The sequence below is a fragment of the Fukomys damarensis genome, unplaced genomic scaffold (genome assembly GCF_012274545.1).
Source record: "Fukomys damarensis isolate Sample0158 unplaced genomic scaffold, DMR_v1.0_HiC HiC_scaffold_15, whole genome shotgun sequence".
Lineage (NCBI taxonomy): Eukaryota > Metazoa > Chordata > Mammalia > Rodentia > Bathyergidae > Fukomys > Fukomys damarensis.
Genome location: NW_022900927.1, coordinates 55,864,788 through 55,879,617, shown reverse-complemented (window position 1 = coordinate 55,879,617; position 14,830 = coordinate 55,864,788). Strand labels below are relative to the sequence as shown.

At 53.8% G+C, this 14,830-nt stretch overlaps 1 protein-coding gene across 8 annotated transcripts in view; it reads left to right on the top strand.

Moving 5' to 3' along the window:
- Positions 1-14,822, top strand: part of Tmcc3 (transmembrane and coiled-coil domain family 3) — a 250,785-nt gene extending 235,963 nt beyond the window's left edge. For all 8 annotated transcript variants that reach the window (XM_010629199.3, XM_010629193.3, XM_010629192.3 and 5 more), the window contains 3 exons: positions 7,359-8,275; positions 10,518-10,653; positions 14,009-14,822. In XM_010629199.3, coding sequence (XP_010627501.1) covers positions 7,374-8,275; positions 10,518-10,653; positions 14,009-14,311 — 1,341 coding nt within the window. In that variant the 5' untranslated portion in view covers positions 7,359-7,373 and the 3' untranslated portion in view covers positions 14,312-14,822. The remainder of the gene's footprint in view (positions 1-7,358; positions 8,276-10,517; positions 10,654-14,008) is intronic.
- Positions 14,823-14,830: the final 8 nt, after the last annotated feature.

Sequence of the window (14,830 nt, the reverse complement as noted above, 5' to 3'; positions counted from 1 at the left end):
TGTACTGAGGATTGAAGTCAAGACCTTATTATCACTGAGTTACACACCCCACCCGCACAGACACACACACACACCTTGATGTTTTGAGACAGTGTCTGGCTAAGTGAATCCCTGAGTTGTTCAGGCTGGGTTCAAACTTGTGATTCTCCTGCTTCAGCCTCCCGGAGTCTGGGATTCTGAGGATTCATCTTTTGATTCATCTTTTTCCTATTGACTATTCAGTAACTGATCACTTGTGTTCTGCTTGGAGTAGAGGAGAACCGTGAGGTGTACTGATTTTAAGGCAGTTTGACCTCTCCCGTGTATCAAAAGCTACCCACAGGTCCCTGTCCAGTCTGTCTTGAAGTCAGTCTAGCACAGCCACAGCGTGGGTGCTCCTCGATCTCCCTGCACACTGCCAGGAGAATGTAAACAGGGACACCTGACTGCCCCAGTTGCTGTCAGCCTCTGATTCATTCTGTAAGCCCTGAAGTCCCCATGAGAAAGTAGGGTGGCGCACACAGGTGGCTTTTGAGAGGATCTTTCTCTTTAAGGAAGCTTCCAGATAGGACAGCAAAGGCTGCGCAAATGTTTACCAGCCCTAGCAGAGTGAGCCCTGGGAAGGGAGCGGTGCAGATTTGGAGCAAAGCTCAGAAGAAGACGGGCAAGGCTTCCTGGAGGAGCCGGCGTTAGCCTTGGACCCTGAAAGGTACCTGAGCAGGAGGCCTGGGAGGGTGCAGCTGGCCGAGGAGCTCGCACAGGAGGACGGGCTCCGTGGGTTTCCATCACCAGAGCCGTCCCTGGCCACCCTTCAAGGACTGTTGTCTAAAACTCTAACCTTCCCCCACTTTGATTTAATGTATTGTAGTAAATCTTTACCAGGTCCTAATTTCATAAGGGATTGGCTCATAGGAATTCAAAGTGTGAATTAAAAGCCATTTCAAAGAAATGTGTATTCTCCAGCACAGGTAACTCCAAGCAGATCACCACTATCGCGTGGTAGAGACTTGATGAGGAGGTAATTATTTCTAATGACTGGACAAGTGTTCGTCAGGATGCTCAAGGAGTGTTTTTGCCAACCTTCAACACAGCCTCCTCCCTCACACTGGGTTTGCTATCCAGAAAGGACCGGGGCGGGGCTGTAAAGGAACACATCGTCCAGGCCTGGTTCCAGTGCCCCTTAACTGCGGAGCAGCCAGCTTGTACTTTATCTGCAGGAGGAAGTGCGGCTGTGGCCGCCCATGGTTTCCTTTGTGCGTGATGCTCGGAGAGGGAGTGGGGGGCCGGGGCGTAAGCTTCAGGGGAAACAGCTGATGTGGTAGCTGCGTGCAGTGCAGCAGTTCAGGGCTCACCCTGTACCGCCGCTAGCTGTGAGCCCTCAGACTGTTTTGGAAATACAGGAAATGTTAGTGTTCCAAATAAGTGTTCCTTATCCAGACGCATTAGAACCACACTGGACCAGGCCGCTCTGCTAGTAAAATGGCCTTTTGGATGCCATGGGAAGCTCCCGGAGACTGTGCCTTTCCTGCCCGCCTCCCCACACGGAGACGGAGATGGAGACGGACGTGGGAGCGCTCAGGTCTCTGTTAGCGGTTGGCAGGAGGGGGCTCCTCCGGCTCCGGGGTTCCTTGGCCACTACACGGTGAGCCTTCAGCAGGAAATCTGAGCGCCAGATGCCAGTGTGCTGAGCTTCCCCGGGCTGTGTCCACTGTCCAGCTGGTCACTTCGCAAGCGTGTGCCAGAAAGCAAGAGGAACAGTTACAGCCTTGCATCCGTGACCTGGGGACTAGTGATAGGAGGCTTCTGGCCTTCTGGTGGAGTGGACACAGCACCCTTTATGCCCTACAGGGTCAGGCTGAGCCCCACCCACCTCCCCAGCTCCTGGCCCAGCACAACCAGGCAGGGCTCACTGTGGCCCTTAGGCCTGTCTCCCTTCTCCTGGGGTCCCTTAGCTCCTGCTTTTTACCTTCTGCCCCACTCTCTTCTCAGAGATGATAAGTGTTGGGCATTATTAAAAGCAAGCAGCTTTGTACCCTTAGAAAATCACTGGGCCTAAATCAGTGTTGCAGTTTTAGAAAATGGCTTGAGCACAGTGGCCCGTACAGACCCTGTCCAGCCGGAGATGGGCCGGCTCTGGGAAGTGACACCGGCTCTGGGTAGGGGACAACAGAGGTGATGTGTGCTGGGGCAGCTGAGGCACAGTTTCTGCTGGGAGTCGTCTAAATCAGGCCCACGGTGTCCATGCAAGCCCAGGTGGCCCGGTTAGGGATGCGGCGGGGTGGGTTTCACATGGTCAGTCTTGCATGTCTCCTAAATCCCAGTTGAGCTCCAGCTCAACTGCAAAGTCCCTGGGGACGTGAGGAAGAATAAACGTCCTCTCCTCGGTATTCTCATGGAACAGCTGGCGTGACGAGTACCCGTTCGCCCATAAAATCCCCAGCATAGCACCTGCCTCATCGCAAAGCACTCAGTCCTCCTGAGCGAGGTTGGATTTCTACCCTGGCTCTGCCCTCCGCTAGCTCTGTGTCCCTGGGCCATTTACCTAACTACTCTGTGCCTGTTTTCTCCTTTGTAAAGGAGTCCTGAGGCAGCACCTACAGCAGAGAGCAGATAAGATGCCTCACGTCTCACTGATGTGACAGTCTTCCTTGGGGCAGGCTCGTCCTCCAGTCTCAGGAGCCAGGGGTCGGTGCCAGGCAGCAGAAAGGGACAGGAAAGGTATGAGTGATTGGGACAGGTTCACTGCCGGGGCCTGTGTGTGAGTCCCCTCCCAGGTCTCTGAAATCCCTGCTGCCCTGAAGGACCTGAGCTCTGTGGGGCACTCAGGCCTCCTTGCTGCAGGCCCAGGTCCATCACATGGGCCTCAGGACCAAGCACAGCTTGCCGTCACCCAGAGCCTCAGCCCATGCCCCTCTTTGTCTGTTCCCTGTTGCTGTCACAAAATACCTGAGGCCCAGTAACTCATAGAGCTTTGTTTGGCTCATGATACTAGGGCCTGGGGGGATTGAATAGCATGGCAGAGAAGCTGAAAGGGATCCTGCTTGCTGTGTGCAGCAGGGGGCTGGGACTGTGAGGTGGCCTTGTGCTACACCAACCTGCTCTTGAAGAAACTGATCCGCTCTGGTGAGACCAGCATTAATCCCACTCTGGGGCCGGAGCCCCAGTAACCTAAGCACCTTCCCATAGGCCAGGCCACTCCCAAGCCATCACAGGGTCCACAGAGCTCCCTGCGCCTTTCTAGTCCTGTGGCCTGGGGCTTCCACGCTCTTTCTCTGCCCTTTCTCTTGGATCCCTGGGGGGCTGAGGGGTGGCGCTGCCGTGTGCCGGGACAGTGCCTTGGGAGTCTCCGTGTTCACTGCAGGGACGATTTGGGGTCGGTTTTGATGTCTGTCCAGGACTCGGCTTTTCCTCGACTTTTCCTCGGCTTTGTCCCAAAACATTGAAGTGACAGGGGAAACATCTCTGCTCCTGGAAGGAAAACCCAGTCAGGAAGGCCATTCTGCCAGGGTGCTGCTCTTCTGTCTTGCATCCAGGGCGATTCTGGGAGGAGGCTAGCGTCATTAAAAAAACAAAATGAAACAAACTTTCCTGCCCAAACATAATACATTTTATTTTTTTTTTAATTGGAAACTATAAAAGCGTGATAAAAAGAATGACCTCTTCTAACCTTAAGGTGCAAAAATAACCATTGTTCACACTCTGCAGGTTGTTTTCCTTTTGTACAAATAGGTACATTTTAAAAACGAAATCCACCTAACAATAGCAAACATTTATTGAAGCCATTCTGTGTGCCCGGAGGGTCTTTAGGCACTTGTCATGCATGGCCTCCTTTATTCCTCGCAAGGACTCTTGGAAGAATCATTATGTCCCTTTTCAGAAGAGGAAACTAGGGCACAGCTGGAAAGGGTGGTATCGAGGTGGAAGCCAAGCAGTCTTGTCTCCAGAGAACTCGGTCCTGGCTGTACGGCAGTACTGTACCGACAGTACAAGAGCTGGCATCACACAGTATCGACCCAGTATTAGTTCTGAATTGTCAGCTCCATCGCCGTACTCTATACATATTAGGACACAGATGTAACTCAGTTTGCCTAAAGATGTGTGGCTTGTAAATGTCAGTGCCCCAGTGAACCCCCTCCTGATGCTCGTCGTCCATGGCCGCACTGACCCCCGGTAGTCGTGAGCCTTTGTCCTCTTCCCTCAGCCGCCGCCTCTCTGGCAGGAGTCAGGTCAGTGCAAGTCCAGGTTAAACAGGGTGCAGAGGACTCTCATGGTTTCCGTAGTGCAGAATCAGGCTTCATTGACACGCAGCAGTATTTACAGCTGGCTCGCAGTTATCTGTGTGGTGGGCGCCCTACCAGAGGTGCAGCCCCAAACATTTCTGACTTTAGTCCCCAGTTGGATGCTTTTCCCTGAGACTGGCTGACAAGCAGTGAGACTGACTGACTGGGGGCCCTCGCTGCCACTCCACCCCAACCTGGACCCTGGAGGCCCCGCCTCGCGTGGTTACAGCTGTGAATTGAGGGGAAGCGGGCGGCCCCCCGTGCCTGAACCCTTGGGTGACCGCCTGGTGCAGGAGAGTTCAGGGAGGCCGGGCAGATGGTGCTTCTCGTTGGTGACGTATGCATAAAAACCTTGCTCTCCTCAGACATGATAGGGGACTTCTCAGCAGAGAGTGTCAGATGATTGTTTGATAACTTAATCTCCTGGATAAGAACAAACGCGTGTGGACTCACAAACAGGGTTTTGCAAACAGCAACAGGAGTGTGTGTACAGCAGGGAAAACTGAGGTGCAAGGCTGGAAGCCAGGAGGTGGGGTGATGTAGTTGTGAATGAAAGCGGGGACAAAGGGGAGCTCCCGGTTTGTAAGAATTCCTTTCATTTTATGCTTCTTTACATGTGCTTTTTTCTGAGTGTAAATTATATATTTCAAGTTTAAACGTCCTTATTTATAGCTATGTGACTTGTTACACATTAGTGCTCAGAAAAATCTCAGTTTAGTTGAATGTGTTTGAAGTGACACAGCTGGGTGTGGTGTTGCACGCCTGTAATCCCAGTGCTCAGAAGGCTGAGGCAGGAGGATCACCATAAATTTGAAGCCCGCCTAGGCTACATCGTGAGTTCAAGGCCAGGCTGAACTACACAGTGAGGCCTGTCTTAAACCCCACCCCGCCCTGAGAGAAGAGAAGTGATGCAGAATTTTTTTATCTAAGTCCTGGGAGGCTTCTCTACTTGGGCCATTTCAGGCAGAGTTCCTGAGGTCAGTTTTGATCTTGTTAAATGACTTAAGTGTGGACTCCTTGGAGGAGAGACGGGTGTCTGTAGTTGAACAGGTGTCTATCGACAGCCTCCTGTGGACACAGGAAGTGCTGGCGCCACAGTGGGGTGCGGTAAGACATCCCCCGCTTTCCTCCATGGGGTTCAGTACACACGAGTGATAAAAGGAGGGGGCAGGTGGTGCCACAAGCAAAGCACAGAGCAGCAGGGGCTTCCAGAAAGGAGGCCGATTCCCTGGAGCTAGAAAGAGCTCGTGGAGGAAGGGACGTTGAGATGGGTTTCACGGAATGTGCAGGATTTGACAGGAAGCAGGCAAGTGGCGGAGTCCCCAGTGGGATTCCTGTGGGGGACACATTCTGGGACAGCTGATGCTCTGGTCCTAAGAGATAAATGGCCTCCTTCGGTGCAACGAGGCCGGAAGGCTGAGCTCCAGCTCTGCAGTGGTCTGGGAGGTCATTTGGGAGGTAAAGGAAGCTTCTGAGTAGTGCGGTCAGATTTGACATCTCCAGTAAAATCACATTTCCAGCCTTACTGATTGTACAGTTGCCATTAAGTATCCTGTGTGGTCCGAGTACCATTCCCTGTGTTTCATGCGGTCCCTGCTGGGTCCACAGTGAGCCTCACGAGGCCGTCCCTCGGGCCTAACGACGACCCAGCCCTCTCATCCCCACGCTCATCCTTCCCTCTTGACCGAGCGGTCTCAGATCCTCCATCTCGTTTCCATGCACGCTGTGTTCCGGCTCACAGTGGTGGGGCATTTGCTTCCTCCCAGCCTTTCCTGCGTGATGCTCTTCCGCCCGATGAAGCAGCCAGAGTCTCTCCTTCGTGGCAAACTGTGTGGGGAGAGGGCCGGAGAAGTAACTTCTGCAGGTCGCGGAGGAGGCTGCCCCTGTGACCTGGGATGGTGTCCTGCCTCGTTACTGGGCCTCCCTTCTGTGGAATGAAGCATTGGGCAGGGCTGTCGTGTGGCAGTGTTAATCCTCGTCGTTGGAAATGGGTCCCTCAAACACTGTGAGGTCCAGTAAGTTCGTCCCTTACTGACATTGTACTGTCAGCTGCGAGTCTGTTAGAAATGGAGATGGTGTGTACTGAATAGTGTCTCCCTCCCGCTGGGTCTCTGTGGTGCCCCTGTATCAAGGCATTTTTCTAATCAGGGCTGGGAGCTGGACAGCTGCAGGGCTCCGCTTCAGGTCCTGTGAGTCACTGTGTGGAAGGTGTGCTCCAGCACGGCGAAGACCCAAGGGACAGAATGGTGGAGGGTCCTGAGGTGGGCTGGGAGGGCGAGGACGCGGACCCTGGCTCTGCAGCGCTCGGTGCCCTCTTCGTCTGCCATGCTCATGAGATCAGAGCTGTGTAAGGGTCCCGGAAGCTGGCACAGGGTCTGCTGTGGCCTTTCCTCTGGGCACGCTCTTGCCGCCCTGCCCTGCTCCGTGATGCCTTGGCCCCTGGCTGAGAAAGCTATCTCAAGTGGTTTCATTATTGTCATTGCTTTTCTTTTCTTTTTTAATCACTGTGGTTGTGGTTTGGAGTTGTCTCCATGTCTAGACAGCATTGTTGTGTTCTTCAACTATTAAAATTAATCATGCGCTGTATTATTGTGTCGCATCTGTTTAATGATTCCATTATGAAAAGTCTTCTTGTGCTGATGGATATCCCTGCTGAGACTTCACCTTCTCCTCCTCCTTCCTCCGCTCTCCCTCCCCCTCCTCCTTTCCTCCTCCTCTCCTTCTCTCCTCCCTCCTTCTGTTAAATGAGTGAGTTCTGGATTTGATGCATTCCCCGCAGTGGAGAAGCTCACTTTGGAGAGCCAGGGCCTACCGGTGACCTCAGTCTATTCTGCGTTTTCTACCCGTGATCAGACGGCCCATCGGATACCCTGGAGCTCTGAGTCTCTCGTCCACTTAGTGTATGATAAGGCGAGGCGGGCTGCAGGAGGGCGTGCACCGTCCTGTTGTAAGCGTGAGAGGAGAGCAGGGAGTACTTTTCCTGTAGAGCTTGGGGTTTGGAAACTCAGAACCTAAAGCACGCGTGCCAGGCACGCACAGGTCTGTCCCAGGTTGTCTTTGGCTCCGGATGCTAACGTGCTCCTCTGCGGTTCCTTTCAGGTAGAACGTCCTCACATGAACACCTTAAGCCTGCCCCTGAACATCCGCCGGGGAGGGTCCGACACCAACCTCAACTTCGACGTGCCGGATGGCGTCCTGGACTTCCACAAGGTCAAACTCACCGCGGACAGCCTGAGACAGAAAATTTTAAAGGTGACAGAGCAGATCAAAATCGAGCAGACCTCCCGGGATGGGAACGTGGCCGAGTATCTGAAGCTCGTGAGCAGCGCAGACAAGCAGCAGGCCGGGCGCATCAAGCAGGTGTTTGAGAAGAAGAACCAGAAGTCGGCGCACTCCATCCTCCAGCTGCAGAAGAAGCTCGAGCAGTATCACAGGAAGCTGCGGGAGATCGAGCAGAATGGAGCCTCCCGGGGCACCAAGGACCCGTCCAAAGACAGCCTGAAGGACATCCAGCACTCTCTGAAGGATGCCCCGGGGAAGTCGCGGACTGCCCCGCACGGCCTGGAGAGCAGCAAGTCGGGCATGCCGGGGGTCTCCCTCACGCCTCCCGTGTTCGTCTTCAACAAGTCCAGAGAGTTCGCCAACTTGATCCGGAATAAGTTCGGCAGCGCCGACAACATCGCTCACTTGAAGAACTCCTTAGATGACTTCAGACCGGAAGCGAGTGCCAGGCCCTACGGGGGCAGCGCCACCATCGTGAACAAACCCAAGTACGGCAGTGACGATGATTGTTCGAGCGGCACGTCAGGCTCGGGCGACAGCAACGGGCACCAGGCCTTCGGGGCGGGTGGGACCGGCCCGCTGGACAGCCAGGCAAAGCTGGCCCTGATTCTGGAGGAGCTGCGGGAGATCAAGGACACCCAGGCCCGGCTGGCGGAGGACATCGAGGCGCTGAAGGTGCAGTTCAAGAGAGAATACGGTTTCATTTCTCAGACCCTGCAAGAGGAGAGATACAGGTGCGTCAGAATTCTGTTGCCCGAGATGAAACACTGGCTGCAGTGAGGTTGTTTGCTGGAAAGTAGGCGCTAATGATTGTGTCTTCCGTAAATATGGACGTAGATCAAAAGGCATTCAGGGATCAGTCCTGGTAATCTCTTAAATTACTAGTGGCGTATAGCTGACAATTAGAGAAGGATGTTACTCATGAGTCTCCTGCAACATCACCACGCAGGCTGTGACTAGTGCGTGTAAACTGCTTTGGTGGACTCTGTCATAGTCTCCTTACTCCAGCTCGGATCTGTATTTCTTTTGCCTCCATAATAGTAGTCAGGTCAAAATCTATTCGCTGCATAAGAACATAGGCTCCATTTGGTTTGGCAGTCTTGAAGTCGTTATATGTTTTTGGGCGGGTGGTACCAGGGATCGAACACAGGTCGTTGCACTTGAGAGGCACTGAGCTAAATCCCTGGCCCTGTATATGTATTTTTATGGACTTTTTTTTCTTTTCTTCCTTCCTTTATGTTTGTTCATTTGTTCGTTCATTCTTTCTTTCTTTTTTCCTGAGACAGGGTCTTGAAAATCTGTAAATTGCCCAGGCTGGGTTCAAATTTTCAGTCCTCCTGCCTCAGCCTCCAGAACGCTGGGATTATAGGCCAGCACCACTGCACCCAGTTTATGTACTGTTTTTTATCATTAAATTTTTTACCCTAAAGAGCTTTCAAAGGTAATCTTAAGATTCAAGGTATAAATTTAAATCTTGTGGATTATGTCAGCTAATTTTAAAGGTATGTTTGTAGACTAGATTTTATGAGTTTAAGCATATTAATAAAAAATGCATCTGCCCAAAAAGGTGAATATTCCCATTGCCCTTATAAACATATCCCCCAAAAGATTTTTAATCAAAATGAATGTGTTAATTTCTATGGATATAGATAAAATGCATACTGTGACATTTTAAATTTAGCTTATACCATGTTTTATAATTGATTATGATAGTATATTATAATTCAGAAATATGGCCTTTTAAACTCATATTTTGTGGAACTGTGTTTTTTTTGTTTTTTGAGACCAGGTCTCACTATGAAGTTGAGACTGACCTGGAACTCACTGTAGCCCAGGCTGGTCTCAAACTCACAGTGATCCTCCTGCCTCAGTCTCCCGAGTGCTGGGATTACAGGCGTACACCACCATGCCTTGCGAGGAACTGTTTTTAATCTTTATTTATTGTGTGGTACTAGAGATGGAACACAGGGCCTCACACGTAATAGGCAAGTGCTCTACTACTAAGCTCAACCTGGAACTCTGTAGCCCAGGCTGGTCTCAAACTCACAGTGATCCTCCTGCCTCAGTCTCCCGAGTGCTGGGATTACAGGCGTACACCACCATGCCTTGCGAGGAACTGTTTTTAATCTTTATTTATTGTGTGGTACTAGAGATGGAACACAGGGCCTCACACGTAATAGGCAAGTGCTCTACTACTAAGCTCCATCCCCAGCCCGAGACAGTTTTTAAAGCTTTCTCATGCGTCTTTGACTTTGACATATTCATTACACAAGAACTATACCTATGAGTCACAACTTTTGCCCGGGATGTTGACCTTCATTTCATCCAGAAAGTTTGAGATAGTTCTTTTTTGGATGTGCCTTTTATCCCATGTTACAAATGCCCTTCTGTGTACGCTTAGCACCATTTTTGGTTTTATAAAAATTATTCTAGCACGTGACCTACCAAACATCTACAGCTGGCAGTGATCAGAGTCATTCCAGGCTAAGGCGTCTTCCCCAAACATTGCATCCTGTTCAAAGTAAACATTATAGAGTCTCGAACAAAAGACAGAGAGAGCCTTTTCTCTGGGGAGTGGGCAGGGCATAAGAACAGAAATCTCTGTCTTATCTTAGAGTTGGACTTTTGGAAGTGCCATCTGGTAAGCCATCTATAATTTGTAAAAAGTGTTAAGTTTTTGTTGGCACGTAAGTTCCAAGAGCTGGGAAGCATGTAGGTCCAGTGCGCACGCTGAGCAGTGGCGGAACTGGCCACCGCACGAAGCTGATCCTAGCAGCATTGTTCCTTCCTGAGGGCTCGCAGGCCCTGAGGCCCAGGAACTGTGAGGGCAGAAGAGGGGAAAGCAAAGCGGTGAGGCCTGGCCTCGTCTCCTAAGTGGCCCCGGCGCCAGCCCAGGGGCTCGTGTGACGCGGGTGAAGAGCCAGGCGTGAGCCCGCTCCAGCCCCACGCTGAGGGTCTGGCTCCTGTCTCTGTCAGGTACGAGCGCCTGGAAGACCAGCTGCACGACCTCACAGACCTGCACCAGCACGAGACGGCCAACCTGAAGCAGGAGCTGGCCAGCGCTGAGGAGAAGGTGGCCTACCAGGCCTGCGAGCGGTCGCGAGACATCCAGGTACTGTGCCCCAGACCGGACACCACACGGGGCTTCCACCCTTTAACGCCTGGGACAGGCCGGGGGCACGGGGGACAGACACATCCCCCGCTGGCTCCGTTAGCTCGCGTTACGGATGGTAGAAGAAGCTGCCCTCTGCACACTTTCTGCCTCCGTCACATACTGATTATCTACCCACCCAGGCCCAACACCGCCCGAAGTTCAGTAAATTTAAAATAGGAGGCAAATCCTATCTTCCGGAAACTTCCTGCCCAGGTCAGAAGTACCAAAGGGCTCAGAACACACGAACACAGATTAGGACACGAGGTACCCAGCAAGCTGTGGCCTCTGGAACAGTCCGTGTCCAGGGGTTCCGTGCTGGATGTGAGTCCAGCTGTGCCGGTGCCAGCAGTGTGGTCCTGTGTGAGCCGAACCTTGCGTGTCTAAGAGGGTAGCGTTTCTATTCGTAAGAATTTCTAGCCTCCCCGCGCACTGCGCCCCGGCACGTGCGGCACCCTGTTTGTGCCCCCGTTTGTTCGTTTCGCACGGCCCCTCAGCTCCCTTGAAGGTCATTCCTGTTCAGAGCCCCACTTCTCAGATGTGGAGCCTGAGGCACGGAGAGGTGAGGTGGCCTGGACAAGCTCTTAGATCACCCCGGGTCCTGGGTGTGGATGAGCATTCTGTAGAAGGCAGGCCTGGGCTGGTGGGCAGGGGCGGGTGAAGGGGAGGAGGAGGAAAGGACCTCCATGAACAGAGGCTCCTCGGGGTTTCCTGGTGTGACGCCACCACTGTCCAGAAGCAACGTGGCTTCTTGATTGCTTCTTTAAAAAGTAAAAGCCCAAAAATACGTACTCTTCAGCTAATGTTCAGCTTCACGTGTGCGGATTTTCTCTCCATCTCTGACTGACAGTCTGAGCCCCGCTTTCCAAGGGCCCAGACTGAAGCAAAGATAGCAGCCCTGCTGCGGCCTGGGAGCTGCGGGGTCAGCTGTGCACATTTTACTGTGCCGGGCACCGAGGCTGAGCTTGTGCTCCTCCCGGGTGTGCGCTGGCACAGTTTTGGGGACCAAAGCGTCAGAGCTGCTGGGAGTGTTGCCCCCAGAGAGAAGAGCGTGGCACCCAAGACACTCGGGGAGTGACTGGCCCGGAGCTGGGCCAGAAGACTTCACTTCACTGCCTCTGGATCGAGAAGCCTGAACCCACTTACGTGTTAAGTGCTGCCTGGGGAGCGGGGCAGCCGTTAGGGTCATTCTGTTTTCACTCCGGTCTGGAATACCGGCTTCCTGTTCCGGAGATGGTTTGGGTTCCTTCTCTTCCTTAAGAAACACATCCCCTGGGTGAAGCGGTCGGATGATACAGGAGAGGGCCTTCACTGAGGGAACTTAGACCCACAGAGGAGCCGATGCCAGCGGTTTCCGGTTTCATCACCAGGTCAGAACTGAAGAGAACATCTGTGAACAACTGTGAACAACTTTCCTTTCCTGGGGGTTTGAGTCCTCCTGGCCCTCCTCCTCTTTCTGTGCTCTGTGCCTCGGTTTCCCTATCCATACAGTGGAAAAATCAGTGAGCTCTGCTTCAGTAGGCCAAGAGGACGCATGGGATAGCGGGACAAGGCCTTTAAATACCACAGCCTTTGCCAGGTCCTCGGTAAGCAGCCAGAACGCTGATGCGGTCGTTCTTCTCATCGTATTGCTGAGTGCCCGTGGCCCTGGCGCGCTCTGCCGTTAGGCCTGCTCAGGGTCATCTTTATTTCCTGTTTGGTTCTCGCCGCACTCCCAAGGTGGTTCAGCTCCGTGTGTTTGTGCGTGTGGCGCCCTTGGCCGTTCAGACTTGAATGAACGTTCCTGAAACGCGGGTCTTTGCTCTCGTCCCATTGGCTTCTCTGTGCCTGGGCCGATAGTGAGGAGGTCTCGGGTCCGTGCCGCTGCGGGGCCCACGCGCAGGCCTGCAGGAAGCCAGCACTGTAGGATGTGGTGCTGGGAGAAGCCTTATCCCCGGGGCCGGTAGGCTCCTGTGCTGGAAGTTACTATAGTAACAGCCCTGTGCTCTGGCCCATGGCGTGTGTTCAGTGGAAGAAAAGCAGATCGGTGTGGAACCGTTAACACTTGCTGAGACCTGAGAGGACGGCTGTGTCTGAATTGTGTGAGCGCAGACAGATGACTCGGACAGTGGGCCAGTGACCTATGGGGCCTTTCTGCTCTCTGTTGTTCATCCGGCTGCTGGCACCCGGTCTCCTCTTTCCTGTCCCACTAGTGTGCAGCAGCACTGCACTGGCTCTGTGCTTAAGGGGACAGTGACGGTGAGGTAGGCCTTGACCCTGTCCACATGCAATGCTTGTGTCTCCTGCTCCCAAAGGAGGGCTGAGGGGAGACCTCCCTCAGGATAGGATAGTCGAGCTGAGATCTGAGAGGTGAATGGGAGATCAACAGTTGAAGAGAGGTGGGAATTGGGGAGACACACATTTCAGACAGAGTAGACTGTGCGTGCAAGGGTCCTGGGGTTAGTTTGTGCTTCCTTTTGAAGCTTGGGCGGGGGGAAGTTTGGTCAGTGGACTGTGAGTGAATAAAATTGCCTTAAGGGAAGCACAGCCTCAGAAGTCCATTTTAAAGATGTGAGAGGTTTTATGAAGAGGGGGTGTCATGAATATGTACCTTTAAAAGATCGGTTGGGTTGCTATGTGGAAGATTGATCCAGGTGGTCGGGCACAAAAGGGGGATTTGTGTATGGTCACTGCCGGTGGTGACAGACACGGGTGGAGGCTGGGAGGAGGAAGCCTGTGGCTTGAGAGACCTGGCTTTGTCCTCAGTGGAGCTGGGTGATGGGCTGGCTGGGGGCCGTCGGGAACCTCCGTGGTGTGCGGTCGTGGCACTCTTTTTCCAGAAAGGGAGGCCGTGGGGAAGCAGGGCTGGCTGCAGGTGACGGGTGTGACGTGAGAGTACATGTCTGGTTCTGGCCTTGGGTGCTCTGGGAATGCTGTGTCTCAGTCCCTGCAGCCTCGGAATGCGTGGCACGGGGTGGCTGAGGACGTGGCCTGAGAAGCCCAGCCTCAGAGAGCAGTGAAAACAGCTGCCCGGCCCGTGCAGCCCCTTCCCTCCCGCTCCCTCCGCTGGCCACCGTGGGGTCTGGCGGTGGGGCAGCCCTTATCAGGGGCCAGGGTTTCACGTCTCTTTCTACCCAGCTGCACTTCCTGCTCGATAGTATTTGTGCACCAGCTCAGTCTGTCCATGAAAATGAGGCAGGTGAGCCTCGCGGTCCCTGCTTTATGCCTCTGTCCGTCGCTGTCACCGCGAGCTGCCCGGGCAGGCGTTGGGCGCTTTCCGCACACCTGGGCGGCGCGCTCCCAGGCGGCGTCTCATCCGCTGTCCTCTCGCCCGCAGGAAGCCCTGGAGTCCTGTCAGACGCGCATCTCCAAGCTGGAGCTGCACCAGCAGGAGCAGCAGACGCTGCAGACGGACACCATGAACGCCAAGGTGCTGCTGGGCAAGTGCATCAACGTGGTGCTGGCCTTCATGACCGTCGTCCTGGTGTGCGTGTCCACCGTGGCCAGGTTCGTGTCGCCCATGATGAAGAGCCGCTTCCACATCCTCGGCACCTTCTTCGCTGTGACTCTCCTCGCCATCTTCTGTAAAAACTGGGACCATATTCTGTGCGCCATCGAGAGGATAATAATACCCAGATGAAGCCACTGCTTCGGCCTTTCAGTACCCTTGAGTTTTTGGTGTAAAGGAAAACTCTGTGCATACTACCAAATTCCTGAGTGAGCCCGTTGTGTGGGTGGGAGGCACAGGGACCGGAGGGTGTGGTGTACGTAGCCGAAGTTCTGCGCACTCCACACTTGCCCCTCGGTCCCCGTACCTGGCTAATGTGAAGCTGCTCCAGAGCTGACCCCATCTTGCTCACTGCCTTAATCAGACCCGATTTCCTGCCCCCGTGAGCCCAGCATGGAGAACCCTTGTCTGTGGAGCACCTGGCATAGCTAGAGAACCGGAAGGAGAGGGAACTCCCCGGCCGCATTCCCTCAAACCTCTGTCTGTCCGACTTGAGCTTCACAGTCGCCGATGTTGTGTTTTCCCGTGTCCTTTGAACAGCAAGGCCGTGATGCCATTCAGCAGCGCGACAGTGCAGGCCTCGGCTTCGCTGGGCTCCACGGCCTGCGGGAGTGTGTGAACCCCTGTCGTCGTCCCCCCCCCCCCCCCCCC